Source organism: Octopus bimaculoides, chromosome 4 (genome assembly GCF_046866305.1).
Source record: "Octopus bimaculoides isolate indiv1 chromosome 4, ASM4686630v1, whole genome shotgun sequence".
Taxonomy (NCBI): domain Eukaryota; kingdom Metazoa; phylum Mollusca; class Cephalopoda; order Octopoda; family Octopodidae; genus Octopus; species Octopus bimaculoides.
Genome location: NC_142931.1, coordinates 101,184,664 through 101,206,166, shown reverse-complemented (window position 1 = coordinate 101,206,166; position 21,503 = coordinate 101,184,664). Strand labels below are relative to the sequence as shown.

At 36.5% G+C, this 21,503-nt stretch overlaps 1 protein-coding gene across 1 annotated transcript in view; it reads right to left on the bottom strand.

Annotated features, from left to right (window-relative positions):
- LOC106867327 (rap guanine nucleotide exchange factor 4) overlaps nucleotides 1-21,503 on the bottom strand; it is an 828,140-nt gene that overhangs the window by 462,474 nt on the left and 344,163 nt on the right. Inside the window, exon 4 of the mRNA XM_089350109.1 lies at nucleotides 17,696-17,842. Coding sequence (XP_089206235.1) covers nucleotides 17,696-17,842 — 147 coding nt within the window. The remainder of the gene's footprint in view (nucleotides 1-17,695; nucleotides 17,843-21,503) is intronic.

Genomic DNA, 21,503 nt, shown 5'->3' with positions numbered 1-21,503 from the left:
AGAGTGGGATAGGCTACTCAACCTGAAGAAAATCCTAACTGGGCCCCACCTGCAAGGTCATGCACTGTTTATCTTGATATGAGATCACCATGTTGCGTGCATATGATTGTGATGTACCTGGTATACTCTTATCAAATTGGTAGTCATGATGGGGATATTGGGCTTCATATATTTTTACTCTGATGGCATTTACTGCTCTCTTGCCCAATAATAAAATAAGTATCAGTTGAACACAGGGGTCGATATAATCAACTTACTCCTTCACCTGAAATTTTTGGCCTTGTGCCAAAATTTGAAACCATTATTATTATTATTATTATTATTATTTACTATAGGCATAATGTCTGAAATTTTGTGGGGACTACACTGACTTAATGATCAATTGGTACTTCTTTTATTGACACCGAAAGGACATAGTCAACTTTAGTGGGATTTGAACTTAGAACATCAAGATGGACAAAACATCACTAAGCATTTTGTCTGGCCTACTAATGATTCTGCCTTAATAATAATAATAATAATAATAATAATAATAATAATAATAATAATAATAATGGTTTCAAATTTTGCTACAAGGGCAGCAATTTTGGGGGAGGGGATGAGTTGATTACATCAACCCCAGTGTTCAACTGGTGCTTAATTTATCAACCCCAAAAGGATGAAAGGCAAAGTCGACCTCGGTGGAATTTGAACTGAGAATATAAAGATGGGCGAAATGCCACTAAGCATCTTTCCTAGCATGCTAACACTTCTGCTAGCTTGTCTAATCATTGTCATCATCATTTAGCATTCATTTTCCATGCTGGCATTGGTTGGACAGTTTGACCGGAACTGCCCAGCTGAAGAGCTTCCTGGGTTCCATGTCTGTTTTAGCATGGTTTCTATGACTGGATGGGCTTCCTAATGCCAACCACTTTACACAGTGTCTTGGGTGATTCTACGCAGCACTGGCACAGGTGCTTTCATGTGGCACTGGCACAGGTAGTTTTCATATGGTACCAGCACCCTCGACCCTACAAACAAAGATGGTAACAATAGCTAAAGGTACATGCAGAGTATATAGGATGAAACAAAGAGAGAAAGAAAAACAGTTTATATGAAAGTTTTAATGGTTGTGTTGGTCATGTTACTGTTTGTACTGTTGGATGGTGTTACTGTTTGTCACATGTACAAATAACTTAGACCATACCATGCTGAAGACCATCGAAATGATTGCCAATGCTATGTCACTCCAACACTCTTCGATCACAGTTTCACAAATACACAGGCTTCTCTCATTGTTACTTCTACCACTACTAAAATGGCCTCTGTTCCTCAGAACTAGCTAGTTAATATACCCTCTTCACACAAAACCAATGTGATATACTTATATATTCTCTTCTTGTCATCCTTACTATATCTCAACATCCAGACTTCACACAAAACACTTGACTAATTTTTCCTCCTTAGAACTGTTGTCCCCTACCCTATATATTTAAAAAAAAAAAAAACAACTTGGCACTCCTTCAGTTATGGCGATGAGGGTTCCAGTTGATCCAATCAATGGAACAGCCTGCTTGTAAAATTAATGTGCAAGTGGCTGAGCACTCCACAGACACGCGTACTCTTAATGTAGTTCTAAGGGAGATTCAGCGTGACACAGAATGTGACAAGGCTAGCCCCTTGACATATACGTACTTCTCATTTATGCCAGCTGAGTAGACTGGCGCAATGTGAAGTAAAGTGACTTGCTCAAGGATATAATGTGCTACCATATATTGAACTCATGACCATATAATCATTAGCCAAATACCCTGACCATTAAACCACATGTCTTCACATACCTTTCTTACAAACACACAACCCTACAGATATTCAAACTGAACATAGCTATAATAAAATATGGGTGCAGGCTGTTTACTTCCCAACCACATGGCTTCGGGTTCAGTCCCACAGCATGGCACTTTTGGCAAGTGTGTTGGGCAAAGTCATGTGAGCTTGTGATTGGATTTGGTAGATGGAAACTGAAAGAAGCCCATCATATAACTCTCTGTCTCTCTGCCTACCTGCCTGCCTCTTTGTGTGTTTGAGTCTCCTCATCTTGACATTGTGTCATAGTTGTAAATGAGTGTCACCATCATATAAGTGGTGTTGTTTATTTCCAATTTTCTGCGAAAATAAGTCCAATCATGGGGCAAAATGTTACCTTGCTTGAAAATAGGTGAGGACTGATGGCATGAAGGGAATCTAGTCTGGCTGTAGAAAAATCTGCCAAAACAAATTCCATCTGATCTACGCATGTATGGAAAAGTGGATGTTATGTTGATGATGATGATGGTGGTAGTTGTGGTGGTGATGGCGATGATGATGATGATGATGATAATAAACCACAAAGGTTATAAGCACTCTCCTTCATCTTTTGAATCATTCGGAAATATAAAGAAAAGTATATACTGATGCGCAAGTAATGTATGCAAGTATGGAATATATGTGTATCATATAATATATATATATATATATGTATATGTATGTAAGTATTTATATATATATATATTTGGACGTGTATATAAATGTATATATAATGTACACATGAAATGCTTGTCATGTGTATATATGCCACACCACCTCCCAATGTGTGTGTGTGTGTGTGTGTGTGTGCGTTTGCGTGCGCGCGTTTTATGAAGGAGATTTTGACTGTTGTTCCTGGCTAGTCGTTGGCTCATGGATGCAGATAATACAATTATTTGTGGCTGAGTGAGAATCAGGTTATTCCTAAGCGTGGAATGAAATTTCAACATTAAAGATAACAGTAGTTATTCCCCTTACACCTCGCTTGACTGTTTTACATTAATAGTGTTCTGTGGAAAACAATACTTGTAAACCAATCTATAAAACCAGTATTTCCAACCTTTTTTTTTTTTTTGACCCATTGAAATACATTCCATGTCTGCTAGAAACCTACGTAAAAATTATCATATAACTTTTCAATTCCTTTTCTTTCTCTTTCCTACTGCTAGATTTCATAAAAAGATTAAACTAATCATAAAACTATCTTTGAAAGGTTTACCAGAACTAAAATCCATAAGATGCCACAAAGGAGGTTTTTAGAAATTTTGATTTAACCAAGACCTTCTTTAGACGAAATTCTCTGACAGTTCCTGTCATAAGCTCCTTTCCTCAATGGGACAAATGGTAGTATTTCAAATATGCTGTGCATGTAAAATGAAATTGTGAATATAGACTTTACATCTAAAAATGACTCACGCCCCCTAATGACTTCTCACAAGACACTAGGATTCTAAGGAATCCTGTTTGGGAAACGCAGCTATAAATGATAGTTCCACCACATACAATGCCCATCTTTCACTCTCGTGCAATATTATATGTTATAAAGGCAGCAAGCTGGCAAAATGCTTAGTAGCATTTCATATCTCTTTACGTTCTGTGTTCAAATTCTGCTGAGGTTGACTTTGCTTTTTATCCTTTAAGAGTCTAGAAACTAAGTACCAGTTGAGCAATGGGCTCAATGTAATTGACTTACCCACTCCCCTGACCTTCCTGGCCTTGTACTAAAATTTGAAACCAATATTACATGTTATGCACAAGCATCATACAGTCTGCCCTTTATTGTGAAAAGGATTAATATATCCCTGAACTTTTCCTGCCCCATTCTTATTCTGGCTAGTAACCAGAATAAGAATGGGACAGGAAAATCTTTCATAACACCCACCTCCACTGTTGATGAGGTTACAGATGCTATCAACTACTTCTAACAGCATCTCATATTCTTTCAGAGATTCCACTGCACCATTTGTGCACCAACTGTGAGCATTCGTGTCATGGTTTAGACATTCTACTTACTCCCTTTCTTCGTACTGATCATTGTCACTTCCTAGTTATTGATGTTTGCTTTTCTACTAGCTAAAACTATACTAAATTAACTCCTAAGTCTCTCAATTCCTTCCTTCTGTGTCAGAAATTTTCCTTCTAACTTTATAACAGGTGTGGCAATGAGAACTAGTTTGTTAACATACAGGAGTCCATGTAGACAACCAATTTATTATGGCTTAGGTAACTATAATAATAAACTAAATAATAATAAAGGAAAATATCATCACGTGATCATGTGATGATCACAAGGTTGACCTGACTATCAGATGTTATGCACTACTGGTCACAATGCCTACTTTGCATTGTTTTAACCTTTGAATGACACCACCCCACTAGGTAGGTGAGCAGGACAACATTTTCCCCTTGATCGAAAGGGGAAATGGAGCAACATGAAATGAAGTGTTTTACCCAAGAACACAACATGCTGCCTGGTCTGAGAATCAAACCCACGGTGTAGAAATTGAGAGTGCAAGACCCTAACCACAAGGCTATGTGCCTTCATAAAACATCATCATGTATATACATCTTTATAGCTTTAAATCTGCTTTTTCCATGCCAACATAGACTGGATGACTCTCACAGCATTTTATCCCTCACTCATGATGCTTGTTACTAAAACAAAGCAACAGAGTAAAACCACCGATCCTTATTATTGTGTATAACGATGGAGCTAAAATGGCAGCTGACTGTTATCTGTTTGGACATTATGCATTACTGGAGAATGTTTTAACAGCTTACAAGGCATCTCTTGTAGAATATGCCTAGTATAACCAAGTCTAGAGTATCATTGCTAATGCATTAAACAACAATGTAGCAGTGCCAATGAAATAAAAATCGACATCTAAGCATATCCTGTTGTTTTATGTAATGAGGGTGAGAAAAGACAACACTAGAGGGTAAATAAAGAAATATCAGAACTCAGACTTGCTCATGTTGCTAATGTCTGGAACATATATGTGGGTTTGAAAGAAGTACTATTATTCCCAATTCAAATTACAATAACAAAGAAATGCCCTAATTTTTTGTTAGAGACTAACTTCATAAAAACCAGTGCCAATTATTGAGCTGACAGTGCCTTGTGGCAATTAGGGAGAGGGTACATTAAACAAAGGACCTAGAATATGTAGGAGTCATGTGAGGCACAAGGATAGAAGTGTACAGTGCTTCTTGTAGAGGTTAGAAGCCATAGGTTTATGATTAGTTCCACAATTCCTTACCTGCTGGGTTTTGAGCTTGGGAAGGACAGCAGAGCTGTGATTCACAAAATGGAGAGGGATGGGCAAAAGACTAAAGCTAAGAGAAAAGAACAAATCCACAGCAAATCGTAAATTAAAATAGATACTGCATGGCTACAGATGTACTTGGTCTGTTGTTGTAACTGCATACATAACAGCGAGGGTGAAAATCAAGCTAAAATGCAGAGCAAAGGCACATAGGTATTCTTTGGAAGTACCAAAGTTGCTCAGTATTTGTTGGAGGAAGTGATCCTGTTGGAAAATGCTGAAACCATTGTGATCTAAGGTGGATAACTGATAACAGTAATTTTTTACAGGCAAGCTGTGTATGTGCATACACATAAACATAAATATTCAGCCAGGGAGTCAGCTATGTACACCCCAACCTCACATGCACACATACATACATTCTCTAGTTTTACATGAGACAAGGCAATCGCTGTAGTGCTGGTGCCATGATAAAATGCATCCAGTATTCTTAATAAAATGGTTCAGAACAGGAAAGGCATGCAACCAAAGAAAACAAGCCAACACTTAATTGTATGAGTATGACATAGTCCTACATCCAACTTAGAAGGGCAGTAACTCTTAATAAGAATATGACAATCAACTTTAACTATGTCAGCATGCAAAACAGATATAAACTTATGCTGATGCTGTTACACGCACACATTCACACATTAAATTAATTTTTGTAAAGTTTTGTAAAGCATTCCTAGGATTCTTCCTATTGAATGTCCTGCCTGGAATAAACAAACACATAGACACAAATATGTGTGTGTGTGTGTGTGTGTGTGTGTGTGTGTGTGTGTGCATACAGTATACACACATGTCCATAAAAAGTAAGTATACACACACATGTAATAAAGTGATGTGGAAATACATTATACAAATATTTCTACACATACATCAATGCATATGTAAGCCCTAACTCACATCTTCACAAATTCCTGGAACTGTCCCAACTCAAAGAGGCCCTGTCACATTGTAAGTATGAAAGGAAAAAAACATACACATATATAAACATACAAATACACATGCATGTATGTGCAGATGCACGTATGTATGTATATATATATATATATATATATATATATAGCTATATATACATGCACACATACATATGCACATACATTCATACAAGTGCACACATGCATACAAACATACATACATACACACACACACATAGATACATATACAAGTGTATTCATGAATATATTCATTAAAAAACTGCTCAAATCCCCTGGGACAAGAACCAAACCCAAACTGAACTACCATAGACATGAGCTGTCTAGCAGATGGGATACAAATACGTATGTAGGACGTGAGGGTATCTATATATGTATGCATTATATTCATATACAGATAAGCATGTATATACACACACACAAACATACATTTGCCATATACAAATTACAAGGATGTGTTTGTGTGTGTGTGTGTGTGTGTGTGTGTGTGTGTGTGTGTGTGTGTATGTAACTAAGACAGTCAAACAGCCAATGGTGATAGGACAGTAGATATAAACTGACAGAAATGATAATCATAGTGAGGGAGAGATAATGGTGGTGGTGGTGGTGGTGGTGGTGGTGGTGGTGGTAATCATGATGATCATGATAATAATCATGATGGTGGTTGTGATGAAATCTCACTGGAATTGTTATATTGCCAACTTTTTTATTTGTTCCACATTCCAAACACTTACTGTTCCCATTTACCCCCACCTCTCTATATATATCCGACCCCACCCTCTAAAGTGCGTACTGTCTATCGATAGAAAGAAGATAGAGAGAGGTGAGCAGGTAGGAAAAGGTTGTTATGGCAACTGGGGAGAATAAACATTGCATAGCAGAAGTGACAATCAATCAAACATCAACATCATCATAATATATATATATATATATATATATATATATATATATATATAAACACACACACAAATATCCATCTATCTATCTATCTATCTATATATATATATATATATATATATATATATATATATATATATATATATGATAAATAAATTCAAAAAGGGATAAAACTCTTTTACAAGAATTTTATCAAGAAGCCAGTGTGTAAAAAAATTAATAAGGGAAATTTCTATTCCCAAGAATATAATTATTCGTTTATATTTATATAAAGGGCATTATTACAGAAAATAATAACGCCACACAGTGGACTTCTCAAAATAACCACATTTAGTACCTAATGAGAGGAAAAACAACCAACAGAAGACGACCAATTTTCTTTTAAATAAACTTAACTGTGTATCGGCCGATTTCGCGATTACTAGAATGAATCTAGATTTCGTTCATCAGCACAAGTTGGTCGTCTTCTGTTGGTTGTTTTTCCTCGCATTAGGTACTAAATGTGGTTATTTTGAGAAGTCCACTGTGTGGTGTTATTATTTTCTGTAATAATGCCCTTTATATAAATATAAACGAATAATTATATTCTTGGGAATAGAAATTTCCCTTATGAATTTTTTTACACACTGGCTTCTTGATAAAATTCTTGTAAAAGAGTTTTATCCCTTTTTGAATTTATTTATCAAATATATACACGGAATATATTCAATGTTGAATTTTTATTCCTGTCTCCACATGGGTACCCAGAAGCAACCCGGAAGTATTCCCGATTCTTTGATGAAGATATATACAGATAAACTTCATTCCCTTTACTCTGTCGGATACGTAGTGTGTTCGTTTTTGGTGAGGTGAGAATTCTGTTTATTTGTATATATTTTTGGGACAATACTGTGCTGATGAACGAAATCTAGATTCATTCTAGTAATCGCAAAATCGGCCGATACACAGTTAAGTTTATTTAAAAGAAAGTTGGTCGTCTTCTGTTGGTTGTTTTTCCTCGCATTAGGTACTAAATGTGGTTATTTTGAGAAGTCCACTGTGTGGCGTTATTATTTTCTGTAATAATGCCCTTTATATATATATATATATATATTAACAATATATGAGTATATGCATATATATGTACATGTATGTACATACCTTCATCTACATGTACATATAGATACATAACTGGGTACATGACGTGGCAAAAGAACATGGACAAAATGATAAACAAGATACAACAAACAAGCAAGCCACATAGAAACATCTCCTTCATCAGCTGCCACCATTAAAACACCGGCGTTTCAAAGAATTAAGGCAGTACGCATCGTTGAAATGGTTCTTCCCACGAACACAAATTAAATTATTTTCGTGGAGGGTAGTGGCAGACGGAAAACAAGACAGGAAAACGAAACGGTGAATAAACAAACAAGCAAAAAGGCTGTACATCCAGACGTGAAGTGTGTATGTATTGAACGCTGTGAAGCACGAACAGGAGGGGCAAAGAAGTACATGCGAGCTTGGGGAGTCCAAGAACGAAAAGAAATAGCAGCCGGACACATGTGACCAAGGCTGTGTAAAGAGAAAGAGTAGCAGAGGGAAAAGAAGGGAAGGAAGTAAAATGCATACACACACATACACACACAAATATACATATACATACATATGCATGTATGTATGTATGTATGGTTGTACGTATGTTTAAAAATTATTCATTGGGTTTCCTAGCTGCTCATTTAAACTGCCATAAATAACAATCAATTTTTTTCTCACATAACACTTTAATGTTTTGAAAAAGAAGGGCACGTTTTATAATGTAGTGTTGAATACACTGTGTCTGAATAAAAGACATGATGGTCACAGCAGTGCCTTTGACTACAGGTCTGCCGGATGAGGACTGTCTTGTGGAAAACAAAAGCAATAAAGAAAAGGATATATAAAATAATGCAGTCCTACATACATTGTGTCCAAATAAATGATAGGATGGTAACAGTTCGGCTGGAGTTGAGGTCAAACAAAGAAGGACTCTTTAGATAATGTAGTCCTAGATACACTATGTTACTATGTTTGGTCAAAAGTTAGGACTGACTCGGTTAAGAACAAGGAAAAACACAGTTGATAGTGCTTTCTACAATAGGCACAAGGCCTGCAATTTTGGGAAAGGTGGCAAATAGATTACATCAGCTGCAGTGCTCAACTGTTACTTATTCTATTGAGTCTGAAAGGATGAAAGGCAAAGTTAATCTCAGCAGAATTTGAACTCAGAATGTAAAGCTGGAAGAAATGCTGTTTAGGCATTTTGCCAACTGTGCTAACAATCCTGCTAGTTCACTGTCTTAAGGACACAGAAGATTTGTTGGCACTCCGTCGCTTACGACATCGAGGGTTCCAGTTGATCTGATCAACGGAACAGCCTACTCGTGAAATTAACATGCAAGTGGCTGAGCATTCCACAGACACATGTACCCTTAACATAGTTCTCGGGGATATTCAGTGTGACACAGTGTGACAAGGCTGACCCTTTGAATTACAGGCACAAGAGAAACAGGAAGTAAGAGTGAGAGAAAGTTGTGGTGGAAGAGTACAGCAGAGTTTGCCACCATCCCCTGCCGGAGCCTCGTGGAGCTTTAGGTGTTTTCGCTCAATAAACACTCACAACGCCCGGTTTGGGAATCGAAACCGCGATCCTATGACCGCGAGTTCGCTGCCCTAACCACTGGGCCATTGCGCCTCCACACACAGAAGATAATTTCTGATTAAAAGACAAAATGGTCATAAATCTTCTGAATTTGACATAAGCTTGGGTTAAACAACAGCAATAACTATAACAATCAATCAAATAAAACAGAAATTGTCCCATAATTTTGTGGCTTTAATTAAATGACAATAGATAAATTAATAAATAAATGAATAAAATACTGAAGCAAAAATGACTCCAAAACTTTACTTAATTGTTAATGTTGAAACATCAAAGTAACTCCACCTCTGACCATCATACCTGAAGGTATCAATGGATTTGTTTCTCATTTTAAGACAATAGGAAGTGATTTGAAGAAGGTTTGGCTATTCTTTCTAGAAGACAGAGAGACCACCTAGAGGCTTCCACATTAGTTAGGGGAGCATACAGTACTGTATAGTTAATGTTGTATAACTGCAGGTCAAGCTTGATAATAGGATTGTTCAAGCAGAGCTATTATCAAAAAAGGTTCTAAGCGTAGTGTATCTAAGACTACATTATTCAATGTATCTTTCATTTGCTAAGACAGCAACCTGTACTTTACGGAAGATGTCGCTGTTATTTCTAGCAGGTCAGTAGCCACATCAAGGATTTCTTGTGTGAACGAAATACAGTCAGTGATCGAAGGGAGATAAATCAGAGAAACATTAACTAAAATGGATGCGTTTTTCAGACGAAGATTAAGTGTAAGTGTATGGTGTGTGCATGCTTGAGCGCGCGCGCAGATCTATGAGTGAATATCATTTCTGCATGTCCTGTAACACTATTTGATAACAAAAAAAAAAAAAAAAAAAATCCTTAATATCAGTTATGGACAAACTGCAGTCTATGAGACTTTCTGGGACGACATCGAACAATGTAGTCCAAGATGCACTACGTTTGAATAAATCAATGTGATGGTCATGGCTAGAACCTTTTTTGATAATAGGTCTGCTTGAACAAACCAATTATCAACCTTGACCTGGGGTTATATAACATTAACTGTACAGTGTTGTATTCTTCACGAACCAATGCGGAAGCCTCTATATGGTCTCTCTACCTTCTAGAAATAATAGCCAAATCCTTAGGAAAAACAACCTTGAATTTTTTTAGTAGCAGGGCCCTGTCTGATGATAAGTCATATCTCATGTGACCGTGTTCTTGAAAAAGGTCGCTCATACCTGCTTTATATACTCCAAGAAGGAAAAGTCCATTAAATTAAGAGGCTTTATCATTTTCAATGAATGGTAAAGGTTGGCAACAAGCAAGAGCATATAGCTGTAAGAAATCTGCCTCAACAAGTTGTTTTGTTTAATCTATGCCAGCATGGAAATATGGACATAGGTGCAGGCACAGTTGTGTGCTAAGATGCTTGCTTCCCAAACTGTGGTTCTAGGTTCAGTCCCACTGCATCACACCTTGGGTAAGTGTCCTCTAATATAGGTTCAATCCCACTGCATCACACCTTGGGTAAGTGTTCTCTAATATAGTCTTGGGCCAACTAAGGCCTTGTGAGTGAATCTGGTTGACAGAAACGTATGTTTTTTTTAAATTTTACCTGTTTCAGTCATTAGACTGCAGCCATGCTGGGACACTGTTTCGAATTTTTAGTTGAATGAATCAACTCCAGTACTTATATTTTTAAGCCTGATACTTATTCTATCAGTCTCTTTTGCTGAACTGCTAAGCTATGGGGATGTAAACACACCAACACCCATTGTAAAGTGGTGATGGGGGGGGGTGCAAACACAGATACAAAGACACATGCATAGATACAAACACACACATATTTATATAAATACAACGGGCTTCTTTCAGTTTCCATCTACCATATACACTCGCAAGGCTTTAGTTAGTTTAAGGCTAAAGTAGAAGACACTTGCCCAAGATGCCATGCTGTGAGACTGAGCATGGAACCATGTGGTTGGGAAGCATGCCTCTTACCACACAGCCACACCTGGTGTTTTTGTGTTTGCATTTGTACCCCACCACCACTTTAATAACTGGTATCGGTGTGCTTATGTCCCCGTAACTTAGCAGTTCAGCAAAAGAAACCAATAGAATAAGTACCAGGCTTAATGAAAAATATGTACTGGGGTCGATCCATTCAACTAAGAAGTCTTCAAGGTGGTGCCCCAGCATGGCAGAAGTCTAATGACTGAAACAAGTAAAAGAAAAGATAAAAGAAAATAAAGGAATATATATATGATGATGTACATGATGATCATCATTTTACTGTTCTCTTTTCCTTAGTTGTATGGGTTGGACGAATTTGTTAAAGCACATTTTCTATGGCAAATGCCTTTCCTGTTGCTAACCCTCCCCTGTTTCCAAGGTAAGGTAGTATTTCCCCTAGACCAGACATATTTTCACAAATGATTGGATATGAAGGACACTGTTTGTATGATGGTGAGACCCATTCGCAATTATCATGCGATGTCAAGGAAAGGAGACAGTAACACACACACACACACAAACACATTATACATATACGATGGGCTTGTTTTAGTTTCTCTCAACCAAATCCACTCACAAAGCTTTGGTTGGCTAGAGTAGATGACACTTGCAAAAATGCCATGCAGTAGGATTGAACTTGAAACCATGTAGTTGGGAAGTAAACTTGTTAGGAAACAGCCATGCCTATGTGTTAAGAAACAGCCATGCCTGTGTGTGTTAGGAAACAGCCATATGTGTGTGTGTGTGTACTTATGAATGCATGTATGGATGTACACATGATGTATGTGTGTGTATATACATATGTTTGCAGGATGGGGGTTGTATACATGTGGACACATCTCCAAACAGTTAAACTTATGATTATCCACAACATAGGCAAACAGAGACATCCTCTCAGTCCATGCACACTTGATCCAGTGGAATATCCAGTATGTGACTGCTGGAAAAATAGACAGCTACACCAGAACAGGCAGGAATTTTTCTTTTGACTTTGCTTTGAAAAGCAAGGCATAAATATCATACAGTGTCCTCTTCAACGAATCTGGGGCTCTAACTCCATGTTTGATACAGATAGCAGTTTTATAAATAAGAAAATAAAAACAATATTGTAGTCTGGTATTTTTTTTATATAGACACAATAGAGTGGCAGATAGGCAGAATCAATAGAATACTGGAAAAAAATGCCATGTGGCATTTCTTCTTTCACCAAGGTCAGCCTTGCTTTTTATCCTTTTAAGGTGAATAAAATAAAGCACCAGTCAAGTACTAGGGTCAATATAATCAACTCCTTGAAAATCTTGGCCATGTTTCTAAATTTGAAACGATTATATAAACACAAGCATAGTTGTGACGTTCAGGAGTTTGCTTTACAGTTGTAAGGTCTCATGTTCCATCTCAGCATGTGGCACACAGGCCAAATGTTGTTTAATATAGCTTTGTATTGACCAAAGCCTTATCAGTTGAATTTAGCAAGCAGATGTTGTGTGGAAACCCATCGGAGGGTTTGTTCTTATATTTTAGTCACAAACTTGATCCATCATCAAATTCACTACCATCTGGCACTCTGCTACAAACGTTTGGGGACAGGTTTCTGGTCTTGAACATAACTTTCTCACTTTCTTCCCCAGTCCCAGAGATGCTAAAACCAATAAGAGGCATCACTCTTTGTTCTCTCACTAAATCAGTGAAAAGAAAATAGAAAGCATAAAACAGAAGTATTGAGAAATGCATGACAGTCATTATTCCCATCATCTATATCTATAAATCTGTTACTTTTCTGGGTGAATATAAAATCAAAATACAACATGGACAGATAAAATGTGAGAAACAAAGTAATAGATTTTCTAGTCGAAATAAACTGAGACTGACTTTGCCTTTCATCCTTCTGGGCAGTACAGGACTAATGTATGAGGTTTAGAGGCTTCAGCCCAAGGGTCTCTAACACCTGGAAGGTCTGTAGTGTATAAGTGAAAAGTTATTGAAAATAATGCTGGGGACCTTATGATATTTGTAGCTCATGATAATTGTATCCCAGGTGCCAATAAAATCTCAATCTGGCTCTGTTCTTGGGGTCAATAGAATTAGGTGTGTGTCAAATACTGAAATCATTTTTAATAGAGTGTTTCCAACCCTGGTGTTTGTGGTCTTGAACCAAAGTTAGAATTCAATATTCTGTATAATATTGATATTATTTTATTGTGCTTCATCAGCGGAGAAATTGTTTTTCCTATTGTTGATGTTCTGCTGTGGTGAATGAATGATACATCATGATATTGATTTTATTGATTAGATAAAAATAGTAATGGCACAGAAACAGTTGGGCACCAGACTAAATATTTCATAAGTTTCTTGTCGTACTCTACTTCAAATCTTACTGGAATTCACTTTGTTCTTTATCCCCAGCAAAGGGTCAACAGAATAAGTACCAACCACATGCTGGGATATATTCAATTATCATATCTCTTCCATTAACATTTCTGAGTTCAATTTAACTACATACATTGACCTTTATTTTCACAAACATGTCGCATTTATGTGACTGACAGGAATTACTCAAAGGGAGTATTCCACATATTAGCTACCATAATAACTTTAGTTATGTGAAAATAGTTCAGAAGAATTTAATGAATAAATTTTACATTTCAAAATACATTCAGTCCTGCTGGTCGATTAAGAGATTAACTCCAGATCTTCAGCAAAGAACAACCTTAGCAACCGACACGCTATGGTCTGCCTGCTATTTATTCATTTTATATAACATATCTTTTTCATGACAATAGCATTATTAATTACAGGCCTCCAAAAGGTTAACTGCTGGTTCCTTACATTTTGAAAAACGAAAAAGCAAAAGAGAAAGAGAGAGAGGGAGAGAAGGGACTACTTGAAAAAGTCAGGCAAAATAAATACTATACACAGCAGACTAGAGTAGTGGGTTCTTAAGCAAGGGACGTAACTCTGCTTACGCAAACATCGTATTCAGCTTTGAATGGTTTATTGAGAGGAAAGATGGCCTCCAACTATAAAGTCCTTTGTTCTAAAAGGATTAATAAATAAACAATACAAAAAAATATATATATAAAATACACACTGTGCTGCCACAAAAAAAAAAAAGAAAAACCGTCCGTGGAATTTTCCAAGTTTTACACAGGAGAGAAAGTGATTGAGGGTGAGAAGGGAAGTGCTCTACTCCAGTGAAGTCGTCAAGAGATGGCTGACCGAGACAAAAATATAGCGATTGGAACTGCTCTAAGCCATGCACCTTCAAAGTAAAGAACAACAATTGGGTGAATGTTTTTGTTTTTGATTTCTGGGAGATCTTGGATCTGTGGGGTTCCCTGATCGGCCCATGTTAGAGGCTTCATCAGGAGGACTCTATCATCATCCATGGATTCAACATATTTTCTATACAACATACACTTTTCACTTAATTTCTCTCAACCTACTTTCTTTCATCACTCAGTTTTGTGTAAATCCCCATGTGTAGTGTAACTTTTATAACATCTTCCTCCTTTGATGATTTTAGTGGAAATTAAAAGAAATCATTAAAATATTATTATCATTATTATTGTTATTATTATTGAGTGGGAGATAGCAGTACATACCATCAAAGTGACACTGGGGTAAAATATACAAAAATTATTATTATCATTATTATTATTATTATTATTATTATTATTATCATTTTTATTATTATTATTGGCAGAACTGTTAGCACGCCAGGCTAAATACTTAGTGGTATTTCCTCCAACTTTATGTTCTGAGTTCAAATTCTGCTAAGGTTGACTTTGCCTTTTATCCTTTCAGGGTCAATAAAATAAAATAATAATAATGAAATTATTGTGTATAATGCTCAGGTGCACTACAACTCATCAAAGGTGCATGTTCAGTACACAGAATTATATACAAAAGTCAGGAAAGTGAACAGTGTATGAGCCATGACATACATGTGTGCATGTGTATGGAGTGGGGAATATCAAGTCTAGTGCTGGCAAATTTCAGGAAGCATGGAGGTTTTAAAGGATGCAATGTCATGGCAACTAACAATTGATGCAGGTAGTTTGTTCTATACTTCAGCAACTCTGTGTGTGAAAAAATGTTTCCGAAAGTCATGGAAGCTGTTCTGTTTTCTGACTTTCTAGGAGTGCCCACGTGTGTTAGACACATGGAGCTCAAAAAGGTGCTCAAGGTGGTTGTTGGCATGATGGTTAATAATTTTGTGGGTGTTTAGCAAGTCAGTTGCCAGATGTCAGAGCTTCAATGTATCTATGTCCAGGGAAGCAAGGCACTCAGAGTATGGTAGATGCCTGATGGAGGGTATTTACGTAGTTCATGTCTCTGAACAGTTTCCAAGAAGTCAATGTCCTGAGCAAGATAAGGATTCCAGACTGGTGATGCAATTTCCAAGTCTGGCCACACCATAGCCATATACAGCCTTAAATAAATAGCTGGAGAGCAGCCGACAAAGGTCTTGCTGAGTGATGCCAAGACACCTTCTGTCTTCTTGACAATTTCAGAGATGCACAAATCGCTGCTGACAATAATGCCCAGGTCATGTTCACAAGAAAACTTCCCGATATTAGTGTTGTGGAGAGAGCATGTGGATGCTGGGTTTTCCTCTCAAAATGCATGGTGATACGCTTGTCCACAGCCAGCTTGAGTTGCCAGTCTGTGATCCATTGTTGCATTGTGTCCAAGTCTGATTGTAGGAGAGATCTATAGTGTTCAGGATCTGTCCTTTTTATCTCAAGGTACAGCACTGTGGTATTCTTTAAGTTGGCATCTATGTCATTAATGTATGCAACAAACAGTACCATTGAGCTTCCTGGCATTGTGCCAAAATTTGAAACATCATTATTATAATAATTATTATTATTGAGGTGGTGAATTGGCAGAATTGTTAGAACACCAGGCAAAATACTTCACAGTATTTTGCCCATCACTACATTCTGAGTTCAAATTCCGCCAAGGTCGACTTTGCCATTCATCCTTTTGGGGTTGATAAATTAAGTACCAGTAAAACACTGGGGTTGATGTAATCAACTAGTTCCCTCCCACAAAATTTCAAGCCTTGTGCCTATAGTAGAAAGGAGTATTATTATTATTATTATTATTATTATTATTAATATTATAATAAGTATTATTATTAAGGTGGTTATCTGGCAGAACCATTAGTGCATTGTACAAAATTCCTAATGGAATTTCTTCTGGATCTTTACATTCTGAGTTCAAATTCTGCCAAGTTTTACTTTGCCTTCCATCCTTTTGGAGTAGATAAAATAAGTACCAGTTGAATATTGGGGTCAATGTAATCAACTAATCCGCTCCTACTAAATTTCAGGCCTTGTGCCTATAGGAGAAAGGATTGTTGTTGTTGTTGTTGTTGTTAAGGTGGTAAAAGGAAAAGTTGACCCTAATAAGACTGGAACACAAATAATAATAATGATGGTTGCTCCTGTTGACTTCGACATAAGTGTTTGAAGGAGAAGATTTGAAGACAAAAAGAGAAAAAAAAAACATGGGAAAAAGAGAAAACAACTTTCAAAAAGAAAAGAACAGAAGAAGCTGAATCTATCTGTAATGGATGCAGGAATGCAGTAATAATGTAGTGATCTGGAAGAACTGTTAGTGCATTGGACAAAATTCTTGGTGGCATCTCTTATGGATCTTTACATTCTAAGTTCATATTCATTTTGAGGTCAATAAAAAGAAGTACCAGTTGAACTGGAGTTGATGCAATTGACAATCCCTCAATCACTGTCCCTATAATTGCTGACCTTGTGCAAACTTTTGGGAATATTATTATAACTGTTTTTGTTATTGTTGTTATTGTGAATATTAATGTTCTGCCTTTCACCCTTCAAGGTCAATAAAATAAAATATCAGTTAAGTATTGGGTTTGATTTAATCGATTAAAATTTCAGGTCCCACAAAATTTCAGGTCTTGTACCTTATGTTCTTGGTTTAAATTGTACCCTGAGTGACTCTGCACTGGAAATGCAAAGTCACTCTGATTCAGTTAAGTACGGCAATATCAAGAAAGAAAGAAAAAAAAGAAAGTGAAAAGTACTTACTTCCCATAATATTTTAAAATCTTTTTGTTCAACACGTATTAATTCACAAAAATCACTTGTTACAACAGTGGCATGTCTGGGTTTGTCTGTGAGAACTGATTCTCCAAATGTGGTGCCAGTACCAAGAGTGCATAGTGTCACAAGATCCTGGGTGAGAGAAAAAAGAAAAGGTAAAACATGGAAGACCTTGTCAAAGAGTTGTATGAAAGGAAAGATTATCAGAAACGAAGTTTATCAAGTAATGAGAATTGACTAAGTGAAAAAAATTAATAAACAATTAATGAACAAAAAACGGATTATCAAAAATAAAGATGAATAAGAAACAAACATGAAAATTAGAATTAGCAAGAAACATAGATTAACAGTAATATGGATTAACAGAAACATAAGTTAATTACTGTTATATTTATCCAAATATAATATCTCTTATGGACATGCTGTGCATAAAAACGCAGTATATCAGGTTGAGTAAAAAGTAAGCAACATTTTGAACCATGAAGAATTTCTATCAGATTTTTGAAGTTTTGAATTTTTAAAAACATTTAAAAAAAAGTGTCTGATAATACAGACATAGACTTGCCCAGACACATCAATAAATTAACAATGTTACAATCACCATTGTTACAATCACCATTGTTACAATCACCATTGTTACAATCACCATTGTTACAATCACCATTGTTACAATCATGTGAAATGGAACTGTCAAAGCGCAATCATGCTATTCAACTTCTAAAAAGGACATAAAACAGCTGAAACTGCTCATGATATCAACAAAGCATTTAGCAAGGAAATAACCAATGAGTGGTCAGCTCGAAAATGGTTTAAACGATTTCGCAGTAGAGACCTGAGCTTTGAAGACAGTGAGCTTAGTGAATGCCCATCTGTTATCGATGACTGTCAATTAAAGTCTATCATTGAGAAATATCCATGTAAAACCAGTCGAGAACTGGCAAAAGAACTTCAAGTTAGCCAGAAAACTGCCTTCAACCATTTGTATGCAATCAGAAAATTAAAAAAGCTCGACACATAGGAACCACCTGATTTGAATGAAAATCAGAAAATGCACAGATATGAAATTTGTTTGTTGCTTCTTCTCTGTGAACAGACAAATCCATTTCTCAACCGTATTGTAACTTGCAATGAAAAGTGGATTCTGTACAATAATAAAAAACATTCTTTGCAATGATTGGATCAAAATGAAGCTCCAAAAACCTTCCCTAAACCTGAGCTCTTCAAAAAGAAGGTTATGGTGACTGATTGGTGGTGTACTGCTAGACTCATCCACTATAACTTCTTAAAACTCGGAAAACCCATTACTGCAGAAACATATTGCCATGAAGTTGCACAAAATAAACAAAAAACTGCTACTCCTCCATCCCACACTGGTCAACGGAAGAGGGCCAATCATTCTTCATGACAATGCTCGACCACACGTTACTTTAGTGACACACCAGAAGTTGAGGGAATTTGGCTACAAAGTTCTTCCCCACCAAGCTTATTCCCCAGACCTTCCTCCTACCGACTACCACTTTTCAAGCACCTTGATGGTTTCCTGTGAGAAAATGAGTTCAAAAATCAAACCGATGCTGAAAGTGCATTCAAAGAATTCATCAGCTCCAGAACTCCAGATTTTTATGGTACCAGAATAAACAAACTTGTAACTCATTGACAAAAATGTGTTGATTGTAATGGTACTTACTTTGATGAATAAAATTTCTGCATTGTTGAAATATATTGTGATGAATTTCATGTTTCAAAGCATTGCTTACTTTTTACTCAGCCTGATATATGATAGGGAGGCAAAAATTAGCCCAGCAGTAGGTAGGAAGAGTGCTAGATGTGTTTCTTCCTAGTTAGGCCATTGATAACAATGGCATATACTTAACAGACACACTTAGATGAAATTTGTCACTTCTGATATATAGGAAAACACAAGACTTGTGTTGTGAATAGCCATCTGCCTGAATAAAATTCTGTTATCTGTAATAGAAGCTGTATTAAAATTAAATAGCCATCTGTATATCATACTCAATGTAAATAACACAATGAAAAGTGAGTTACTGCAGTATTTTTTCAGAGAAATATCTCTGACAGGTGTGCTGTGTTTAAAAGCACAATATGTATTAGAGGGAAACAAAAACCATCCCAGCAGCAGCTAATGAGAATACTGGATACATTTTGGCCTAGTTGTGCTTCACCAATGATGTGTACTCACAACCAATCACATGTCTAGAAACAAATTGTAACAAACATTGATTGACTAGAAACAAGGTTTGATAGAAATATGGATTGATAAAATCATTGGATTGTAAGTGAAGGTAAAAATAAAAATGTGATGCAAACAGAAATAAGACTAAGATTTATCCCAAAATGGAATTGTTGAAATCTAAGATTCTGATAAAATCACCAATATTTATGGAAGGGTTATAGTTAAATCACATTACTAATAATTCTTTTATGTTGCCTTTTCTAAACAAGAAACAACTAAACTCATATCTCAACAAATGCTAGGACTACCAAATGCTGATAATTTCCCATGTATATATTTATATATATATATATATATACACACACACATTTTTTGGATGTCTTAGGTGTGACATTTCTGTAGGTGTTTTTTGATGGAAGAAGTATTAAGATAGAGATCTTCTTAAACCTGTTAGTGAACTTGCTTGATGGTACTTCTGATTTAGAATTCATTACATTTGCTACATGTGGTTTTATACACTATGTAGGACTGCAGGCATACATTTTCATCTTTGATCAGGCAGAGAGGCAATGTACAGAAGACATTGTTTAGTCTTGCCCTGTTTTAGTTAGGACCCTTTTGAAGGAAGGACCAGAGTATATATTCAATCCATCCCTACAAATCATACGACAGATAACAGCAGTTGTTTGTATGCTAAAATGTGGCAATTTCAGAAACCACATGTTTTTCTTGGAAGTGTGGGTTTTGTTAGGTGGTCTGGTGATGTCCTGGCATTACCAGATTTAGTGAAAGAGTCTGGAGAGCCATTCTCTATCAGGATATCAGCTGGACTCTCAAGCAAGATTTAAGTGCAACTTCATCACAAAAAGCTGCATACTCCCCATATGAACCAGCACCAAGTTTTAAAATTGCACCTACTGTCACCAGTATTAGTGGACCATTCTTTCAAAATCTCTTGGCATCTGTCTAATATTCTCAAGCCACTTCTCCAAACCTTCTCAGGAAATGTTGGAAGCTCCACTTAAATAATCAACCAACTGAGAGATTTCAACTCATTCATATTACAAAAAGTAACTTCCCTTTTAGCCTGGATATTGTTTCCCTATACACTTCCATCCCAGCTACCAACTTACTAACTGAATGCATTGTCCCCTTCCTCAATCTCATCTGCTTTGGAACTCCATGCTAAGCTTTTGACATGATCAATCCCTTTGATGGTTTGTGTTTATCATGTCAAGTACTCAGGTACTATCTTCTCAGTAAACTGGTCCATCCTTCTACTTTGTTCTTTTGATAAATAAATTTTGCCAATGCTCTTTGGAGAGAGATCTGTATCAACTCTTATTTCATACCTCTCCTCAAATTCATTAGCCATCATAATTACGTTGTTGATTTCAGGATCACAAACTTGGGCAAGAAAGGTACAGGCCTCTTTCCTCTGCTGCAGATGTTTCAGTGTCACAATACATGTTTCATATGAAATCAGTACAGATTTGAGACCACAGCCATCATCCTTGCATGGGAAGTATAACCTGTCTATATCTCCATTAATGTTGAAGTTTCCTGTAACATTGAACAGCTTGCAAGTTCAAACAT